The sequence below is a fragment of the Ahaetulla prasina genome, chromosome 1 (assembly GCF_028640845.1).
Source record: "Ahaetulla prasina isolate Xishuangbanna chromosome 1, ASM2864084v1, whole genome shotgun sequence".
NCBI classification, from domain to species: Eukaryota; Metazoa; Chordata; class Lepidosauria; order Squamata; family Colubridae; genus Ahaetulla; species Ahaetulla prasina.
The window spans coordinates 258351201-258372203 of record NC_080539.1 but is presented as its reverse complement, the minus strand read 5'-3'; the positions used below and the strand labels follow the sequence as shown (position 1 = coordinate 258372203).

The following is a 21003-nucleotide window of genomic DNA, read 5'->3' as shown; positions in this document are numbered from 1 at the left end:
GTGAATTGATCTAAACATAAGGGTAACCACAGGAGGATACTGTTTTAACCACAATAAGTAAGGCACAAGTGCCTGTTCCACATTGCTAAGCCACGTGTTGTATAGTTTAGCTTTAGACAGATAAAATCAGACCAAGAAATCATACATTCAACATAAAGAAATGTTAAGGTCCCACTTTGATTGGCAAATAGTGGTTTCTCTGTTCTAGCACGTTGCCTGACCCATGTCCACAGTTAAATCTGTTTTCAAAGTAACTTAATTTTCAGGGCCAGATCGTATGAACTTTAGTTACATACAATTCTTTTTTGAGCCTACAGGGTCACAAAAGTCATGCCGTTCCTCTAAGCAGAAATTCATCTTCAAAAATACGACGATCCGCTATATTCAAACATTGCGAAACTTAAAATCACTTTTTCCCGGAGAGGTAACTTTCGATTCCCCAACGGGGACCGCCTTCCCTGTCGACAACAGGGCGTGATTTCCCGCCTCCGAGTTCTGTGCAGGCAAAATCGCTCAGCCCCACGTCCAGGCTTTTAGAGCCTTGTGGTCGTCCGCTTCCTCCCCTCGGAAAAGATGGCGAATGCAGTCCAGTTCTCCCACTCGCTGCAGGGCCAGGCAGGCTTGCCGAATTACGAGCAGCTGAAGGAGGAACATGATCTGGGAATCCTCGAGGCTCCCGGGGTGCCGGCTGGGGCCACCGTGATCCGCATGCACTCGCCGCAGGTCTATACAACGCCGCCCCGCGACCATATCATTTGGTCCCTCTGCACCACCTTGTACCTCAACATTTTCTGCCTTGGGTTTTTGGCGTTGTTTTTTTCCGTGAAGGTGAGAAGACGCGCTGGGTGTTCTTGTGTGCATTTCCCGCTTCTCCGCCCTTCCCAGGGCATATTTTGGGGAAAACGAGGTTCGGATCGGACGCTTGCGTTTTAAAGTTAACTGGCCAAAGAACTGGATCCTAACTATCGGTTCTCCGAGCTTCGTGGGATTTCTAATTAGTAGTTGGTTCATTAAGGCCATTTACCTTTACCTTTTAATTAAGGCCGTTCCGCTGTGGACTGCCGGCCCGTATTCGCGAATTGAGTTTCCTCCTTTGGAGCCTAAACCGCGCGTTGGAGGAAAGAAATCGCCTGCCGTGGCTGGGAGTGACTTGGTCCTCTTTAAGATAGTCCAGTATCTATACAAGCAGAAAGCGACCTTGAACTAGAGAGCTAAAGCCAGGTAGCCCAGAGAAGGGAATCAATGGGGCTGCCCTATGCAATGTAAAGTGGAAATTTCGCACGAAAAAGGAGTCTGCTTTCTCCCCCTCCCGCGCGTGGGGGGGGCGTTTGTTGTATAAATCAGACGTTTAGACTTTAGAGGATATTTTACTACGTAATTTCTTATTCTCATTGGCTGGATTTGCAAATCATCATAGTCATATTTTATCCTTATAAGTTGTGTGAACCCAGCCTAAAGACTTAGTTATCGGTTGTCACCTGAAAACTGAGTGTTTGATTGAGTAAGGGATTGTTAAACCAACTGTACATGGTGTACCATTTCTCATTTTGAAGGGGGAGTTGTTTTCCCACTGTTGTAATCCCCATCTTGAATAATTTTATAAAGAAGTTGAGGCAGTGAACATACCTAATACTCATTCTTTCTCCTATTTTCTCCACAACAACCCTCTTGTAAGGAAGATTGGGCTGAGTAGGAAAGAGTGTGACTGCCCACCCAACTGGCTTTCCCACCTAAGGCAGGACTGCTATTCTGTCTTCTGGTTTCTAACCAGATGCTGTGCTTAAACATGCATGTTTATTACTTCATGACTCAATATTTCATGGGATGGCAAATGATGTCCTTAAAAAGAATGATTTGTGTAATGATATGAAGATACTGTTTTGATACACCCTGGCAAGTTAACACCTGAGGCTGCATTTGTTAAGCTATACATTGGCAGGTATGAAGCAGCCTTAATCTTGAAAGAATTAAGGAATGAAAGTATCTGAGTAGCATACTACATATCCTGCCATCTTGCAGTTTTTACAGGCAAGAGAGAACTGGCTAAGTTTACATCATACATTAGGAGCTGAATATTATGTGAACCTGACTAGTTATTGTTTATTCAGGAATCTGTGATGAAACAAATCATGACTTAATGTTGAAAAAAATGTGTTTGCTTTCTAAGATTGCAGAACTTTTCTGCAAATACTGAAGTTTAAATGCAATATTTGCATTTTTGTGCATTCTGTCCTCATGTTCAGTTTTCTATGGTGGGTATGCAGGGTACCCAGCCATAGAGACGAACATGGCATATCTCCATCTACTACTACGTTTGGCATCTGATGGACCTGCTCTGGGAATCATCACCAGACATCTGACCTGATATTTTGCCCATGTGTGCAGCTGAATTCATGCATTCTGCTAAAGCTTTATCATGAGTTTTTCCATGGATGTTGCTGAGAAATTCAAGTTGTCCACACTGCCAGTACAGTTATCATGCTGCATATTTCCTGATGTGAATTAATTTGTCCAATCATTATAATTCTCTGCACTTTGTTTGGAATGTAATTTAAGATATAATCCATAAAACACAACATCCACAAATCAATTTAGATAATTTCACAGAATAAGATTACTGATAGGAAAATGAGATGTCTAATCCAGTGCAGAGAATTCTAATAAAAAGCCAGATTAACTCACATATACAAGTATGATGCATGATAATTGTACTGGCAGTTGAGCAACTGAAACTCTTGAGTTCTTTAATTTTCAGTTATTGCTTTTGCATCTAAAACTCAAGCTTTCTGAAGCACCAGTTTTAAAATAAAATGGGTGGAAAGAGGAACTTCACTTCAAAGGGAGTAATCCTACTGTTAAAGCGGCAACTGAGTGCAGTGAAATCAAAATTAAGCTAATTCACCTACACCCGAGGAAAATTATATAAAAGTGCAATGAAAAATGCATGTTCTTAGAGATCTTGGTATGAACGGCCTCCCAAAACATAGGGAGAGGTGTATGATGCTTCTTTGAATTCCTTGATTTCTAAATTTGCTACTCCTCAGTGTAGACAATAATCCAGACTACTGCAGATACAACTTTACAGCCACATTTTACATGCATTAAAAAAGTTAGTGTTAAGCTAATAAGGTAGACCTTGACTTACAAACATTTGTTTAGTGACCATTTAAAAAGTTACATCTGAAAAAGGTGACTTATGACCATTTACACGTAGGACCATTGCAGCTTCCCTGTGGTTACCTGATCAAAATTCGAATGTTTGGCAACTGACATGTATTTATAATGGTTGCTGTGTCCCAAGATCATGTGATTATTCTTAGCAATCTTCTGACAAGCAAAGTCAATGGGGAAGCCAGATTCTTTTAACCATATTACTGACTTAACTGCAGTGATTCGTTTTACAACTGTGGCTACAAAGGTTATAAAATGGGGCAGAACTCACCTAACAACAGTCTTGTTTAGCAATGGAAATGTTGGGTTCAATTGTGATCATAAATCAAGAATACCAGTACCTAACCTAAACAGACTGTTTCCTGAAAGTGGAGAATGGTAATGGGAGCCATGCAATGTAATTCCAATTGTATTTCTGGAGTACTGTAAGGCAAAGATAAAAATGTTTTCACTTCCTAGAAACCATAATTCATGTAATGAACAATATTGCAAGTTTCAGCCACATTTGTTCTGCATAGCTCATCTTTGCAAGTGAGATGTTTTGGCCTGTTCTCAGTTCCCAGATTATGTCAACATGGTATTCATGCATGCATTTCTGCTGTTTTGCAGAGAATATTTTCTGTTTAGTTTGGTGCCATAATTGAAGCTCAGGAGGCTGGCAATAGTTCTACGGGGTTGCTTCTAGTAATGGATCTTTTCTTTCTTCTCTCCTAACAGGCCAGAGATCGCAAAGTGATTGGGGACTACAATAGTGCTGCCAGCTATGGCTCTACTGCCAAGTGCCTGAACCTTGTTGCCCTCCTGCTGAACATCCTGAGTGTTGTTGTTATCATTGTCGTCGTTGTAGTGGTCTTCTCTAATCATTGAACCATGCACCCAGTGTAATTTCATTTTGACAACTACCCACCTGCTGTCCTTGATACAAGAGCTTCTGCTCCTATATCTTGGTGGTTGACCTTCTCCATTCACTCTTAATCCTAATGTGTTGTTGTCTTGAAAACAGCCCTTGCTTTGAGAAACTAGTAGTGTACAGCAATTGCAACAATGGCTCTCTTGCCATTGCCAAGTTGGAAGTGGCCAAGGGTCCATCTCAAGAGGTGGAAAGTATAATTACATTACTTATGTGTGATTTCAGGCTGTTTCTTAAATATTACACATGGCTTTGCTGCCTCTTTGGCACACCTGGCTTATTTTTCTACTGGTTATTCTCAGGCAGCCTTTTCTTCTATTGAATGTTGCTGATCTGGAAGGACCATGGTGTAACCTGAGGGAAAATATCACTTTCTGCTGTTTGTATTTTTCTATGACTTTTGTAATAGAAAATGCCTTTAGAGATTGTGTTATATTCTAAAATAATTAATCAATTTTTTTTTCAAATAAATTGTATGGGTTTGATCATGTTTGTAGAGTTTTTAAGGAGCTACAACCCATCACAGTGAAAGTGAGCTTATAAAATGTACCTCTGCTATAAGACTGGTATTAACTTGAAGTACCTACACATTGTGTATTCCAGCTACCATCTGATGGCATTTCCATAGTATCTTGGAGATGGCTCATAAGTAGCCATTCCCCCTATACCAGTGGTGGGTTGCTACTGGTTCATCCCAGATTGGGCGAACCTGTAGCGGCGGGAGGCTCCGCCCATCCACCTGGATGTTTCTGCGCATGCGCAGAAGCGCTGCACATGTGAGTGCCCGCCGCCCACGAGCAAACCGGTAGCAACGGGATTTGAAGCCCACTACTGCCCTATACCTTATAAGACACAACAGCCATTTAAAAAATCAATTTTTCCCCAACCCAGCTTCTCTCAAGCAAACACTGCTCAGGAGGGATATAAGGGATTGCTGGGGTAATGATCATAATTTATCACTTTAGACATTGATCCTCACCAAGTATCTTTCTCAGAGATACGTGCAAATGTATATAGTGCTTATGCCATGGAAATCAATTTAAATGGCATTGTGACATCTGTGCAAACATGTTTGTCTCAGAGGTCATACGTAAATTCCTATGCATTACTAAAGAAGTGTTCACTTGAAAGAATTAAATCTGGAGGAATCTTGGGAGCTGCAGGCGGACGGCTACTGTACAAGGGTTTAAATTTTTACTCTCTGGAACGGAACTTCTTGCAGATTTTCTGGAAAATCTGGGCAACAATCCATTGACAATCATCTAGCTCAGGACGTAACAAATCACAGAATTGCTTGGAACAGATTTGGAGGCTAATTTTAGCACTGGACATTCCAATGCATTCAGTCAGAATTCTAGGGTAGTAAGCCGGTCTACCTTCCCCAGTCACAAAGCACCTAAGAAAAAGAGGGCATGAGATAATGTTACACAGAAATTTACAGGGCAGAGTGATCAGTTCTGCACCTGGGACTGGTGAAGAAAATATGTTAATAACTCAAAGTAGAATAATAAACAGTCTTCTAATAAACCTACATAGTCCTAATTCTGCATTCAACTTTTCATACTGCTGGCTCTGCAATCCTGGATAGCTACCAGAACAAGCACAATGCAAGATGGAGAAAATTTGCTTATAAGAGGACTTTGTAGCAGGCAGTCCTTACTTTCAGAAAGGTAACAGTTTTCTGTAGGTTTCTGGATTAGTACTTTATAGAATCTTAACCAAAATTACCATTGTTGCAATATGTCCATACAGCCCTTTTATTTCAAACTGGATCTTTTCTTGATGGTAGAATTTAGTAATGTTTGTGTCCAGGAATTCAGTGTTTGCTTCAACGTATCTCTGCTGTGTAAAAAGAAGGCATCTTCCTCTTGGTGCTCCCTTAAAACACGTCTTATAAATGTAATATGTAAAAATCCAAATACAAGCTGTCCTTTGTAGATGTTTTCCATTCATTCTCATTCACACACTAATTAGCGAAGTGACTTTATGGTTTATTCATTTCAGGGGAAATGTGATTGGTGGTGTTGCAGACATGGACTGGGAGAGACACACTGTTTGTTCAGAGTTACTTCACACAAGCTAGTCAGAATCTAAATGGATTGCATCATCCTAGCAAACAAAACCACTGAGGACCAAATCATAACAGAAGAGGAATTTCACACTGCTTTTCAAATGCTTATATAATGGACATGCACTCATGTTCATCTGGAAGACCAAGAATTTAGCAACTAAATGAAAAACCATATCTGTAGAACTTGCAGAATTTACTTCATAGCTGTGTAATGAGATGTCCACAGTCACAAATTTTAAGTAAACCATTTAATTAAACTCGGATGAAACTGAGCTAGGCTTTCCTGTATCTATTTTCCAAAGTTACTTCAAAGCGTAACAACGTCATGGGAAGAATTGCTTCTTTTTCAAGCAATGCAGCCTAATATATACTACACCCGGTAGGAGAAAGTCTATTGCTGCAGGTCTTCATTCTATTTAGTCTGGAAGCCTAAAACAAAAGAGTTTTCATTGGGCTGATCCTGGAAAAAAAAATACACAGGGAAGTACAGCAGCAAAATGCATTGAAAGTTGATAGTAGAGAGAGAAAATACACGGAAGCAAATTATAGAGTGCGGGGGAGATGCAGCATGATTTATTTTAAAGTGTATTGTGTGTAAGTACTGACACTAATCAGGATAGGTTTTCCACCCGTGTACTCTCCAAGGAGGATGAGGGCACACTTGTCTCAGATAGTCCAGCTATTGACGGCTAATGGACATAACTGAAATAAAATAGTAGATTTATAGGTGGTTTTCATTTGATGATCACAATTAAAATCTCCAACTTGGTTGTTAAGCAAAGTGATCACTAAGTGAAACTGCTTACAATTTTACTTCAGCTCTGCTTTACAAACCTGTGAAGGTTATAAATGCAAGGATTGGTTGAAAAGTTATTTTTTTACCCTGTTTCCCCAAAAATAAGACCTCCCAATCGGGCTTTTGAGCACATGGGCTAAAATAAGTCCTCCCCGAAAATATTTAAATGCATGCGCAACCGGTCCCCGCCATTTCTTCTGGTTAGGGTTAGGGAGACAGAACTGGAAATCAGGTAAGATGGCAAGAGGAGCCCTGTCTTGCTCCACATGCCCCAAAATAATAAGACCTCGAAAATAAGGCAAAGTGCTTATTTCAGGGTTCAAAAAATATAAGACGGTCTTATTTTTGGGGAAACACAGTATCACTGTTGTAACAGTGAAAGATTGCTAAATGAGGCTTTTGCTAAACAAGTACTATTTTTATTAAAATATACATAGGTTAAAGAATCCCCCGTTTTACCTAAATTGGATTTTTAAAGACGAGGTCAAAAGAAAGTTCCTAGATTCTTAAGCATAGAGACTTTGTTTATTAACAAAGGCCAGGTAAAAGACAAACATTTAGGAGGAAAATGTGAAGTATCCTTATCTATTTTTCACTGTTTGCTGTGGTGGTTGAAAAAGCTCATGGGGCAAGAAATGATGCAATCTATACTTTTTCGGAGTATAGATTTGTGTATTCAAAACAGAAACCAATTGCATAAAAGGGAAAAGGTCCAGTTCTATTTTATTGATAGTTATATATTTTGTAGGGTGCAATTCCATGTGTATAATAACAGTACAATATATTTCCCCAGAAAACACTAAAGAGGATATAAAATAGTTTGCTCCTTTTGATTACCAAAGAAATAACAAGGGAAAGCTGATGTGTCATTGGCAAGTGTTACGCCTATTATTCTCCCTCTCCCCTCATAAAATTGCCAGGGATGAATTCATGGCTGTGACAACTTGATTTAGAGATATTCTTTGGCTCTGCCTGTGATCGCTTTACCAAGATCTAACAAGCAGCAATGCAAATGGGAAGAGTTGAAGTGGGAATGTCTGTGCCACCTTAGCTTAGAAAGATCATATTTGGGTTCTTAATAACATTTTTAATTCTCCTTATTACTAGAAATGCTGTACACAGGGTGTCATGGAAGGAACTGTTGAAGGCACCTGAGCTTTCTTGAAAGTGTACTCTCAACTAAAATTGAATATTAGATTTCTCCCTAATATACAAGGAGATCAGTTTTGTTTGAGAAAGGGAATTGTGTTTTGATCTCTTGGCTTGATCAGAAATACCGTATTTTTCAGAATATAAGATACTCCAGAGTATAAGATGCACCTTAGCTTTGGGGGAGGAAAATAAGAAAAAAAAATTCTACTTACCAGCATCCATGGGTATTCATCTGGCTAGCGTCCTTAGCAAACAGTCTGGTCAGCTTCAGCATATTAGCCTGATTCAGCACAAGAAGCTGATTGGCGGGTGGATCACCTCCTGGAATACCCTCAATTAGCTGTTCCCAGAGGTGAACTTTAGCAATAGGTTCGCTGGTTGTGAGTGCGCACGCCCCTCATTGGGGCAGATACATAGCTTCAAAAATGCAGCTGATCGTCGCAAGGCACTCCAGTGAGTACAACAGGGGAAGTGTGGAACCGGTCTGACAAGGCAGCAGCTGTTCCGGGTTGCCGTTTTGGCCTCTGCGCCTTGCTTTTTCACCCTCCGAAAGCTCCGTTTGAGAGGCTGCTTTTGCAGCCTCCAAAAGGTTCAAAAGCTTTGTTTGACTGCCTTTGCAAAGAGAAGCTCCTTTGCAAACGGAGTTTTTGGAGGCTGCAAAGGCAACTTCTCAAACAGAGCTTTTGGAGGCTGTTTGAGAGGCTCTTTGAGAGGCTGCGTTTACAGCCTCCAAAAGCTCCAAAACTCCATTTGAGAGAACGTGCAAAGGCCGAAGGATGCGGGCCAGCGGGTGGGCAGAACCAGTGGTGGGTTGCTCCTGGTTCAGTCCAGTTGTTGTGAACCCATAGTAATAGCTCTGCCCACCCACCCAGACGTCATCACAATCTGCGCATACGCAGAAGCACACACGAGCAAAGTCAGTTTTGTGAACCAGTAGTGGAGGTAAGTAGAACCCACCCCTGAGTGGGACTACCTTTGGTATATAAGACGCACCCAAATTTCCACCCTCTTTTTTGGGGGGAGGAAAGTGCGTCTTATACTCCGAAAAATAACAGTATCTAGTTTTCATAAACCTTGAAAAAAATTGGGGAGAGTTAGCAAATCACACAAAATAGTAGACCGAAACAAAATTGCACTTCTGAATTTTAAAATATTTGGAATCAATTCTTTCAAAGTTACTCCTAATTATAAGAGCATTAGGAGCATCCCATTAAAAGCAATAAGAATGGACTTGATCAGATATAATTAATCTGGGGAAAATATTTTTGAAAATATTGACTTCTGTAATTAACATGATTATGTTTGTGCTGCATGTTCTAATGAATTCCCTCAACTACAAAGTATTTCAGACTTGAGTGTTGTACAAACCCAGTATGAATCATTAGTTTATATATCAATTTATTTAAAAAACTGTTGGATTTCATCATGTACTAAAAGGAAGTACGTGCTGTACTTCAGTTGAAGACATCTGATTATTTATCCCAAGTCTGAATTACAGTAAATAAGCTTTCACATGAAATATAATGGCTAACTAATGAAGAAAAAAGCAATTGTTGGAAGAAATATCCATCTGGGTTCAGTTCCAAGTGGGGACAAAGACACTGGAAACATGGAGGCTGCTTGGAAAGATGGTTTAATGGTGGTCAGGCTCACATGGCGTGAGTTCCTGAACAGAAAAGGGATGAGATCCTGTGCGCTTCCTGGCTTTATGCTTTTTCTGAGCTTTGAACTTTCTGGGGCACAGGAAGAATATCCTGATTGGTTGTCAGACTCCCAGGGGGTGGGGGTCTTAGCTAGCCTTGCTGGCTGATGTAATCTTCCCAGGTGTCATGTGGTGAGTTTCTCTTGCTAGGTGGGTCCTATTGTGTTGTAGATGATGGTCCCATTGACAAAGATGGGGAGAATGAGTTTCTACCTCTGACCCATTGACAAAGGTGGTGGGAATGAGTTTCTGTCTCTGACCCATTGACAAAGGTGGGGGGAGTCAGGAAGCTGCTTTGTCTTTAAAACATGTTTCTCCATTTCTCATCCAGGGAAATATATTCTGCCTTTTAAATGTTTTCTAAAATATTTCATTCTTCTAGGAGGGGGGTGGGTGCTAACTTCCTACACAATATTAAGCAATTAGCATTGGAAGGGAAGTAGTACTAAATTTAAAAGCTGTTTACCAGTCTTCTGGTAAACATGTACACTGAGGCAAAGTCCCCATTTCCTCCCGATCAGCTGGGAATTGGGAGGCAGCGAATAGATGAGGGCGGGGCCAGTCAGAATTTTTACTACCAGTTCTCCGAACTACTCAAAATTTCCGCTACCGGTTCTCCAGCACTGGTCAGAATCTGCTGAAACCCACCTCTGCTGTACTTACTATAAAAGTGTTCAGTTTTCCATATCTACTTGGAGGCTATACAGACAAACTTTCTGAACATCCAAAGTTTGCTGCAACGTATAATAATAACAATATTATAAAATAAAAAAATATAAATAAAAAAATAAAAAATAAAAATAAAAAAAATAGCGGCGTTCCCCAAGGCAGTGTTCTTGGACCATATTACAGATGCAATAACTTGTCGCTGAAAATAAGGTGGCAGGTAATTAAATCCTCTAAATCACTCCATTTCTTTTTAACAAGGTAGCTGGTTCGGTAGCCTTGCAAGTATCTGAAAATATCCATAATGAAAGTGGCACAGATAATATATTAAAAATCTTTTCAGTTTTCAAGGCATACTAAATGGCAATTGTTGCCCTCTTTTATTTTCTAGGCTGGTGTTATGGAAACTCTCTTGAAGGAATGCAATGACAGGAAGTTTGAGATCAGCTTGTACAGCTGCTGCCAGTGGAATTTCTGTTTAATACAAAAAACTTCAAAAAACAAAGAAGTGTATTTTCCAGCCTCTTGAAACAGACAGTCTCAATCAAAAGCATACTACAGGACATTGTCATAAGTTCACATGCAAAATAGCAGTCTATTTGCTTTCTCAGATGCAAAGAACAAGTTTAACTTTGAACAATGAGAACTCTTAAGATTTAATGGAATGCACTATATTTATTTCTGCAGCCAAAGTTCCATTTATGAACCTCTGCTTCTGGCCTGAGCTTTCAAGAGTCTACATCCCATTCATTTTCCTTTAATGTTTTAAACTTATGCTGGGAATGGAATAAAGCTACTGGTAAATTCTCAGAACTCTCTCTGCCAAAACGTATACCCTTCCAGGGCATGGGAAAATGTACTTTAGGATATTGACTTCTTCAATCCAAAGCATTGCAAAACAGCTATTGGGCAATGAAAAATCCAGTTTTGGGGTCAAGTTAGGATTGTAAAAATAGGGAAAGTTCCATTGAATCACAATGAAATCAGATTGTTTCATTCTAAATGTGCCAGAACAGCTTTAAAGCTGAGGTGTAATCTGCATGAAAAGCATCCAATGAAATTTACCAAAGTTTAATAAACCTTACCAAATTCCTGATTTCCCCCCCCCCTCTGCTATGGAGGCAGAATTCTGACTTAAAACCAAAAACAGAAGAGGGAAAATGAAATGATAAGATTATTTCTATTTTTGCAATCCTTTCTATCAATCATTTCTAGAAGCACTTTTTTTAAAAAGGTTAATCCAAGAGCGGACGGAGTTAACGACCATCATGGCCGACCTTTCGCTTGCTTAGATTTTAGAGAATTTTTAAAATGGCTTTTAAAAGAGCGAGGCAAAGCCGACATCGCGGTACCGAGAGGGAAACCACCCCTGAAATTCGCTGTGCAAAGGGCAGCATTAACTCCCCGCCCCTCGCAAGGAGCGCCCTTGCAACGCCACGCCCCGCCCCACCTCCACTCTCCTGCCCATTTTCGCAACGCAACGGGGGGCGCGAGCCGCAGGGATGCGCTTCCCCTCCAATCAGCGGAGGCCGAGAGCTGTACAGTTTGGCGGCGCCTCCGCGAGCTCGGCTTCGCTCATGCCCGGTTCTTTTCGGAGTTGGTCGCCGTTAGTGAGAGGAGGCTTGGTTTGGTCATGGAGCCTCAGCCGACCGAGGTCGCCATGCGCCCCACCAGTACCTATCAATACCCCAAGGTTGCCTCTAATCCTGCGGTCAGGGATCATGTGATCTGGTCGCTGTTCAGTTTGAGTTGGTGCAATTGCTGTTGCCTTGGCTTGGTCGCTCTCCTCTACTCCATTAAGGTGAACGCAGCTGGAAAAGATGGAAAGCGCCCTCTCATTTTTCCCCTCCCCCCCACCGTCCTCCTTTTTTCCACACTAGGCTGTTTTCTCTCTCACACCTTCCCGATTTCTTTCGGGTCTTCAAGATCTCTACTTCGGCTTCTCTCTAAATGGAGGATGGCCTTGGTTGTAAATAGGGCTCTATTTATAAGTAGTAGTAAATTACCACAATATACAGTACAATACTTACCTCCAGTTGCACAACATGCCCTCTTGAACTACAGGCACTCCTCGACTTACAATAATTTGTATAGTGACTGTTCAAAGTTGCAACAGGACTGGAAAAAGCGACTTACCACCATTTCTCACACAACAGCTGCACCACCCCCATGATCCCATGATCAGAATTCTGACACTTGACAACTGACTCCTACTTACCATGGTTGCAGTGTCCCCGGGTCATGTGATCCCCTTTTGTGACCTTCTGACAAGCAAAGTCAATGGGGAAGCCAGATTCACTTAACATCCTGGTTATTAATTTGACAACACAGCAGCTCATATTGAGGGGAAATATCGGGGAAATGATTGGTGATTTATAGCTGCCTTTTGTTGATTAAAATAAAAATCCCCACCCAACCCCATCTTTGATGGCAGAGCAAAGTTTGGGAAAAAGATCTTTGTTAATCTGAAGAGAGACACCATTTATGTGTAGATAAGAAATCTAGAGCCAGTTTGGTCTACTGTTTAAAGCACCAGGCTAGAAAGCACGAGTCCATGAGTTCAAGTCCTCCTGCCTTAGCCCTGAAAGCCAGCTCGGTGATCTTGAATCAGTCATTCTCTCAGCCCAGCTCACCTCACAGGTTCGGGGTCATGAAAAAATAGGAGGAGGAATTTGTTTGCTGCCTTGAGTTATTTGTAAAAATAATAATAGGTGGGATATAAATAAAATAAATAAGTAGCATGAAACACAACTGTCAACAAATATGTTTCAGGTTCAGCAATTCTATAATTCTATCCCTTACAAAAAGAAGAGATATCTGACAGGCGTTCTTTTTCGTATCTGTATCAAATAGAGTAGAATACTGCTTTCTGTGCTTGCTTGATGCATAAAGAAAATAACTTTTCTCAGTGGATGTAGCAAGTTTGGAGACTGGTGTTTGCTTGCCTGATCTCTGATGAAAGTGCATGGATGATGAAAACACAATATTGACTGGTCTCATTCCTGATAAGCCCTGCCCCTGACATCACCTAGTTGAATTTAGAATTGACACCAAGTCAGGTTTCCTACTCTTCCCTTAAAGTAAGAGTGAGCAAACTTGTGGGAAGTTGAAAACTGCATTTAAGGTCCTCTAGATCAGAAAGGGAATATGAGTAGGATTAGAGCCATAAATAAAGGAAGTTTGATATAGTTAATAAGATATGTGACATAATAATTATTGATCAGGGATCTGGGAAACCAGATTTCAAAAGACATTCAACTGACTGGCTTGTTTTAGATTTGCTAGGTCTAATCAATATTACTGAACCCAATCTATAGATTCTCCCTGCATATGTCTATAGCTTATAGAACAGATATACAGATAGTCCTGGACTTAAGACCAACCATTTAATGACCATTTGAAATTACAGTGACATTAGAATAGATGCTTTAAAGCACGTTCATAAAGCACGTTTAACCATTGTAAAATGTGCTCTTGATTGCCAGGTTTCAGGCACCTGGCAACCTGCTCACCTTTATGACTAATTGCAGCATAACATGACTATAATTTGCTGGTTCTTGCCAGTTTCTGGTGATTCCCCCTCCCCCACATTTCTGGCTTTTTTGCAAATTTCTGGCATTTTTGCCGCTTTTCAGAAAGAGCATAAATACTGTATCTGGTATATAAGGACTAATGTTAATGTTGATGTAAAGTTGACAGGACAGAAAACAGATCTTTGTTTGTTTGATTGATTGATTAAGCTTTGAGCGGGGGCTTCTAGTTGCTACAAAAAGAAATTGCTCATTCCTCCTCTAGAGTGTTTCACAAAAAGAAATATTGTATTTCCCACAGTATTGTATTTGATGCTTTTACCTTCTTCCCAATATATGAAAAACATAAAAAGTCAGTAATTCATTAAAAGCTGCATACCTTATTCCATTTTTCAGGAAAAGAATGCTACTCTGTAAATCAACATTTTTTAATTGAGACAATTTCTAAGTGTGTTCAAATCCCCAGCCAGCAGGCAATTCATAAGAATTCTAGCAGTTGAAGTCCATATACCTGGAAATGGCCAAGTTGGAAAACACTGCTTTAATTTTTAGGTAAAGAGGGATACAATAAACCTAGATCATTCTTAATTGCATTGAAGAGAAAACTATTGATATTGATGTGATTACCTAAGAGGTAAGTGATTAAAACTTTTGCAAAGATGTTTCCATTGCTAATTCTTATTTTTCAAAATCGGTTTCTCTCCCTTTTCATTTCAGTCAAGAGATCGTAAAGTTCTTGGAGACCCTGAAGCTGCAGCTAGTTATGGCAGGACAGCCAAGTACCTGAATATTGCTGCATTGATGATAACCATCATAGTCTACATTATTTTCATGATTATATTAATCAGTAGTGCACTGTTCATCCTTAACACACTCTTCCAAATAATGAAGCTTCCAGATGAAATAGAAGAATTCAGAGGGAACTAAACCATATATCCAAAATACTATTTTTCAACGATGTATTCTACTTTAGCATTGGTTTAGCTTAAGCATATCAATTGACAGCTTGGTTACACTTTTGGGTATATAAAGATTATTCTTTTCACTTCATCTGTATCCTATTTCCATACCACAACTTACTGAAGTTATGTATTGAAAAGTAGATTATTTAACTGAGTTGATGTTATCTTTAACCCAAGATCTAGATTTCTGTCTTCCTAATCCTTGTTGCTCCTAGGAATCATCCATTTTTGATGCTGTTATATTTTATTTATTTATTTATTATATTTATTTATCAAATTTATATACTGCCCATTTTAACCTAAGTGACTCTGGGCAGTCAACAAATAAAAAGAGTTACTATATTTTGATTTCTCATGAAACATTCAGTTTTTTATGTATTTCAGTGTGTTTTCAATATCATAGCGTTCTATATTTCAGTATGAGGTGAGTTCAAAACAAATAAAAAACACATCTTTATATTTTATGTAGATAAGAGTTTTTATTGGCAAAAGTCAGCTGATAAAAACATTAATTCCCTAAATGTTCATTGTTGTTTTTGTTTCCTTCATTCCCATCAGAAGGAAACTAGATATTACAAGGTTATATATTCCATATCTATACAGAGCTGCGCTAATTAATAGCTAGCTGTCAGGTGCAATTGAAGGTACTAGTTGGCACCTTTAAAGGAATTTTCTCTTTAGTTCTAGGTTGGTTCTCTGATAAATAGCTAACTATTCTTATCCAGCTCTCAGGTGCTTTGGAGAATAGATTGACCACCCCCCTCCTCTCCATGGACCTCCTCAAATATTGGAAGACTGCTGTCAAGACATCCCTAGTCCTTCTCTTTGACAGACTAGACAGATCTACCAGGACGGCAGTATAAAGCAGTACTGACACTTCACGTGACCTTGATACTACCCCTCTATTGATGCAATGTAGGACTGCATTGGCTTTTTTTGGCAGCTGTGGCACAGTACTGGCTCAACCTTGAGTAATTGTACACTAAGACTCCTAGATCCCTCTCACAGTTATTGCTGTTGAGCCAAGTACTATCTATTCTATAACCTGTGCATTTGGGTTTTCTTAAGTGTAAAATTTTACATTTCTCACTATTGAATTGCATTTTGTTATGTTGAACAGTGTTCAAGTCTTTCAAGAGCCTTCTCAATCTTAAGCCTATCTTCTAAAGAAACCTTCATGTTCCATGTGCCAGACACCATCCCCATTCTCAATGCAATTATTAAGTAGTTGTCTAGGTCATGAAAGGGAGAGGCTGAGGAAGGCCATGGGAAGTGCAGATCCAGGCCCATACTGCAACACCTCCCCAGTTCATTATCCTGGCTTTCCCAAGGCCACATCCATCTCAAGAGATATTTCTTGTTCTGCTTACCACACTTTAGAGTCCCTGCAGGCCTTGTGCCTGCTTTCCCACCTCACTAGGTCTCACACTGTAAATGCTGTGTGAATGCTGCCTTTATAGTTGATTATTTATTTATTTATTTATTTATTTTGTCATAACAATATATATAAGCATCACACAAAAAGATTATATAGTATATAAACATATTTATGAGGAAGTATAAGAAAGTATAAGCATATATATTTAAGAAAAAAAACAATAGGACAGGAACGGTAGGCACGTTTGTGCTCTTATGCACGCCCCTTATAGTCCTTTTCGGAATGGGGTGAGGTCAATAGTAGATAGCTTTTGGTTAAAGCTTTTGGGATTATGAGAAGAGACCACAGTCAGGTAATATGTTCCAAGCACTGATAACTCTGTTACAGAAGTCATATTTTCTGCAATCTAGATTGAAGCGGTTAACATTGAGTTTAAATCTATTGGTTGCTCTTGTATTATTGCAATTGAAGCTGAAGTAGTCTTTAACAGGAAGGACATTACAATAGATGATTCTATGAGTTAAACTTAGGTCTTGCCGAAGGCGACCAAGTTCTAAGTTTTCTAAACCTAGGATTTCAAGTCTGGTGGGATAAGGTATTTTGTTGTTTTCAGAGGAGTGGAGAACTCTTGTAAAATATTTCTGGACACGTTCAATTGTATTGATGTCAGAAATGTGGTATGGGTTCCAGACAGGCGAGCTGTATTCAAGAATTGGCCTAGCAAATGTTTTACATGCTCTGGTTAGTAGTGTAGTGTTTTTGGAAAAGAAGCTACGCAAGATTAGGTTTACAACTCTTAGAGCCTTTTTTGCGATGTAGTTGCAGTGGGCTTTGGCACTTAGATCATTTGATATGAAAACTCCAAGGTCTATTTTTAATAAATCTTGACTTTGGCTGACTCTTTTACTTACCGTGGTATATTGTGCTACCATTGCCCAAATAATGAAAAATTCATACTTTGCATGATGATGTGAGGCATATTATTGTTCCCAGGAGACACCTATATGTAATTAGGTGGGCTAGGTTTCATTTTAAGTAACAATGATTCCTCCTCTATTTTTACCACCCATCATCATGTCTGGAGAGAAATCTGACTATGGAAGATTTTTAAGCCATTGTTATTGAACATATACATATAAGCTTTACTGGGCTTTGTAAACTCATTATGAAGTATTTGGAAACTAAAGTATCCTAGAGTCCTGCTTGAGCAGACAAAGCATCTTGAGAAGGGAGATAAAATTAATAAGCCACAAATGGGATGAAAGTTCCTTTTAGTGATTTTTGCCCAACAAGACTTAAAAAATTAAGGTGGGATGCTCAGCCATAGTTTGGATGCTTTCTAAACTGCATTTTTTCCTGTTGGCCTTTCTAAGCCCTTAATGGTCACCAAAACCTCATCAGTATTCTTTCACAACATAGTTCCCGGTACTGTTGTAAGCTGCTTTGAGTTTGCTGTAGTGATAGCAACATACTTTTCAAAAATGAAACACCACAATATTTTGGGTTCACCAGCATTCACCAACACTCGACAATAACTCTTCTGTCTTGCTGAGTTACCAAAGAAATTGAATAAGCAAAAATACAAGAAATATGTGACACTGCACCACCGAGATTAAACTGGATTCTTACCATTTGTATCAGCACGTGATCCGTCATCTTCAGAATTGTGATCGGTGGTAACATGAAAGAGAGCAATTTGCAAAATGCAATAGGAATATGGCATGTGTTCCAACCACTGCATGGGTGGTTGTTTGCACAGTGAAGCTCATTTTCAGGGTACAAGCAGTTTCCAAAATGAGTGCAATGATTTCCAATGTACATTAGTTAAAAGGAGACTTAAATAATTGTAAATATGTTTTCATTTGTCTTAATGAAACTAGTGATGTTACTTATCTGTTCAATTGGCTGTCATTGCTAGATTTTCCACAGAAAGAATTGGTAAAACTAGGAACAGTGCCAATAAGTACATCAGGGAATCAAATATGCAACATTATTTTAAAAATGCTCCCTGATCTAAGAATTGCTATGTCTAAAATCTAAAATTGTGTCAATGTCAACAGATGGAGTGGAAAAGAAAGTCATTTGTGAAACTGTTTATGGAAGCTATTAAACATCCGCGGTTAATAAAGCCCCCCTGATCTCAGATCTTATTCAGGAAGGGACCGCGGACGTTATGGGCATTACGGAGACCTGGTTGGCCACCGAAGGGGGGGTTCCCCTAGTGGAGATGTGCCCGCCAGGTTTCCGAGCATTCCATCAGCCGAGGGCCCAGGGTAGGGGTGGCGGGGTGGCGGTTATTATTAAGGAAAGTCTTGAACCGAGGGAAACCACTGTGCCTCAGATAGCTGGGTGTGAATCCCTCTACGTGAAGTGGGGTCGTAGGACTCAGGTGGGCTTGCTGATCACGTACCTGGCTCCTTGCTGCGTGACAACAGCCCTGCCTGAGCTGTTGGAGTTGCTGGCCGGGTTGGCAATTGAAACCCCTAGACTGTTGGTCATGGGGGATTTCAATTTGCCATCAACCAGCGTGGCGTCCTCGGCGGCTCAGGAGTTCATGGCTTCCATGACGGCCATGGACCTGATTCAATTAATTGACGGCCCTACCCATGTCGGGGGAGGCACCCTAGACTTGATTTTTATCTCTGGCCAGTGGTTGAATGATCTGGTTTTAAATGATTTAGTTGTCGAACCTTTGTCATGGTCAGATCATTTTCTCCTTCGTCTAGACTTTCTGACCGCTACCCACCACCGCAGGGAGACGGAACCAATGCGTTGGTTCCGTCCCAGGCGCCTGATGGACCCGGAGAGGTTCCTGACGGAGCTTGGGCGTTTCGAGCACCTGGCCCGACACGACTGAAGAACTAGTTGCGGCCTGGGAACAGGCGCGGCTGGAGCTTTGGACCGTGCCGTGCCTATGCGGCCTCTGACCCGGCGTCGGTCTCAACCAGCTCCTTGGTTCTCCGAGGAGCTGAGGGAGATAAACGCCGGAGAAGACGCCTAGAGAGTGTCTGGAGATCCAGCCGTTCTGAGGCTGACGGACACTAGTTAGGTCCTACAGCAGGACCTACCTAGTGGCACTGAGGGATGCAACGTTCTACATTTCCTCCCTCATTGCGTCGGCAGATAACCGCCCGGCCGCCCTGTTTGGTGACCCGCTCTCTCCTTCAACAGGAGGCGGAGGACCTACAAGGCGTGCCGAGGAGTTTAACGGTTATCTATACGATAAAATCGTTCAGCTTCGGGACGGATTGGATCAAAATTGGGTAGATCCAGGCGAGGGTTCCGAGACCCGTCTTGTTGAGGTGGTTTGGGATGATTTTGATCCTGTGACTCCCGAGGACATGGACAGGTTGCTGGGTAGGCTGAATGCCATCACATGTTTACTGGATCCGTGCCCCTCCTGGTTAGTACTGGCTACTCAGGTGACACGAGGCTGGCTCCAGGGGATTACAAATGCTTCTTTGCGGGAGGGGGTCTTTCCCGCTGCCTTGAAAGAGGCGGTGGTGAGACCCCTCCTCAAGAAGCCTTCCCTGGACCCAGCTGTTTTAGGGAATTACCGGCCAGTCTCCAATCTTGGCTTCACGGCGAAGGTTGTAGAGAGTGCGGTGGCATGTCAGCTACCCCAGTACCTGGATGAAGCTGTCTATCTAGACCCATTCCAGTCCGGCTTCCGGCCCGGATACAGTACGGAGACAGCTTTGGTCGCACTGGTGGATGATCTCTGGAGGGCCAGGGATAAGGGTTACTCCTCTGCCCTGGTCCTATTAGACCTCTCAGCGGCTTTTGATACCATCGACCATGGTATCCTGCTGCACTGGTTGGAGGGTTGGGAGTGGGAGGCACCGTTTATCGGTGGTTCTCCTCCTACCTCTCTGACCGGTCGCAGACGGTGTTGACAGGGGGGCAGAGATCGACTCCAAGGTGCCTCAAGTGTGGGGTGCCGCAGGGGTCGATTCTCTCACCCCTCCTGTTCAACATCTATATGAAGCCGCTGGATGAGATCATCAGTGGCTTCGGGGTGAGATACCAACTGTACGCTGATGACACTCAGCTGTACTTTTCCACCCCGGGACACCCCAGTGAAGCTGTCGAAGTGCTGTCCCGGTGTGTGGAAGCCGTACAGGTCTGGATGGGGAGGAACAGGCTCAAACTTAATCCCTCCAAGACGGAGTGGCTGTGGATGCCGGCACCTCGGTACAGTCAGCTGCAGATGCGGCTGTCTATCGGGGGTGAGTCATTGGCCCCGATGGAGAAGGTACGCAACTTGGGCGTGCTCCTGGATGATCGGTTGTCCTTTGAAGATCATTTGGCGACCATCTCCAGGAGAGCTTTTTATCATGTTCGCCTGATCCGCCAGTTGCGTCCCTTCCTGGACCAGGATGCCTTATGCACGGTCACTCATGCTCTCGTTACCTCTCGCCTGGACTATTGCAATGCTCTCTACATGGGGCTCCCCTTGAAGAACACCCGGAGACTTCAGCTAGTCCAGAACGTGGCTGCGCGGGTTATTGAGGGAGCGGTTCGGAGCTCCCACGTAACACCTATCCTGCGCAGACTACACTGGCTACCTGTTGTTTTCCGGGTGCGCTTCAAGGTATTGGTTACCACCTTTAAAGCGCTCCATGGCTTAGGACCGGGCTATCTACGGGACCGTCTACTGCCGGC

General features: G+C 41.5%; 2 protein-coding genes across 2 annotated transcripts; both read left to right on the top strand.

Annotated features, from left to right (window-relative positions):
- The first annotated feature begins 484 nt into the window (after positions 1–484).
- On the top strand, positions 485–4571 carry LOC131184644 (interferon-induced transmembrane protein 1-like). The gene is made up of 2 exons (XM_058156242.1): positions 485–828; positions 3889–4571. The coding sequence occupies exons 1-2, from the start codon at positions 574–576 to the stop codon at positions 4036–4038; spliced, it is 405 nt and encodes a 134-aa protein (XP_058012225.1). The 5' UTR covers positions 485–573; the 3' UTR covers positions 4039–4571.
- A 7108-nt stretch (positions 4572–11679) lies between these two features.
- LOC131185941 (dispanin subfamily A member 2b-like) lies at positions 11680–14925 on the top strand. The gene is made up of 2 exons (XM_058159039.1): positions 11680–12269; positions 14716–14925. Exons 1-2 carry the CDS (start codon positions 12102–12104, stop codon positions 14923–14925), a joined length of 378 nt encoding a protein of 125 aa, XP_058015022.1. The 5' UTR covers positions 11680–12101.
- Positions 14926–21003: the final 6078 nt, after the last annotated feature.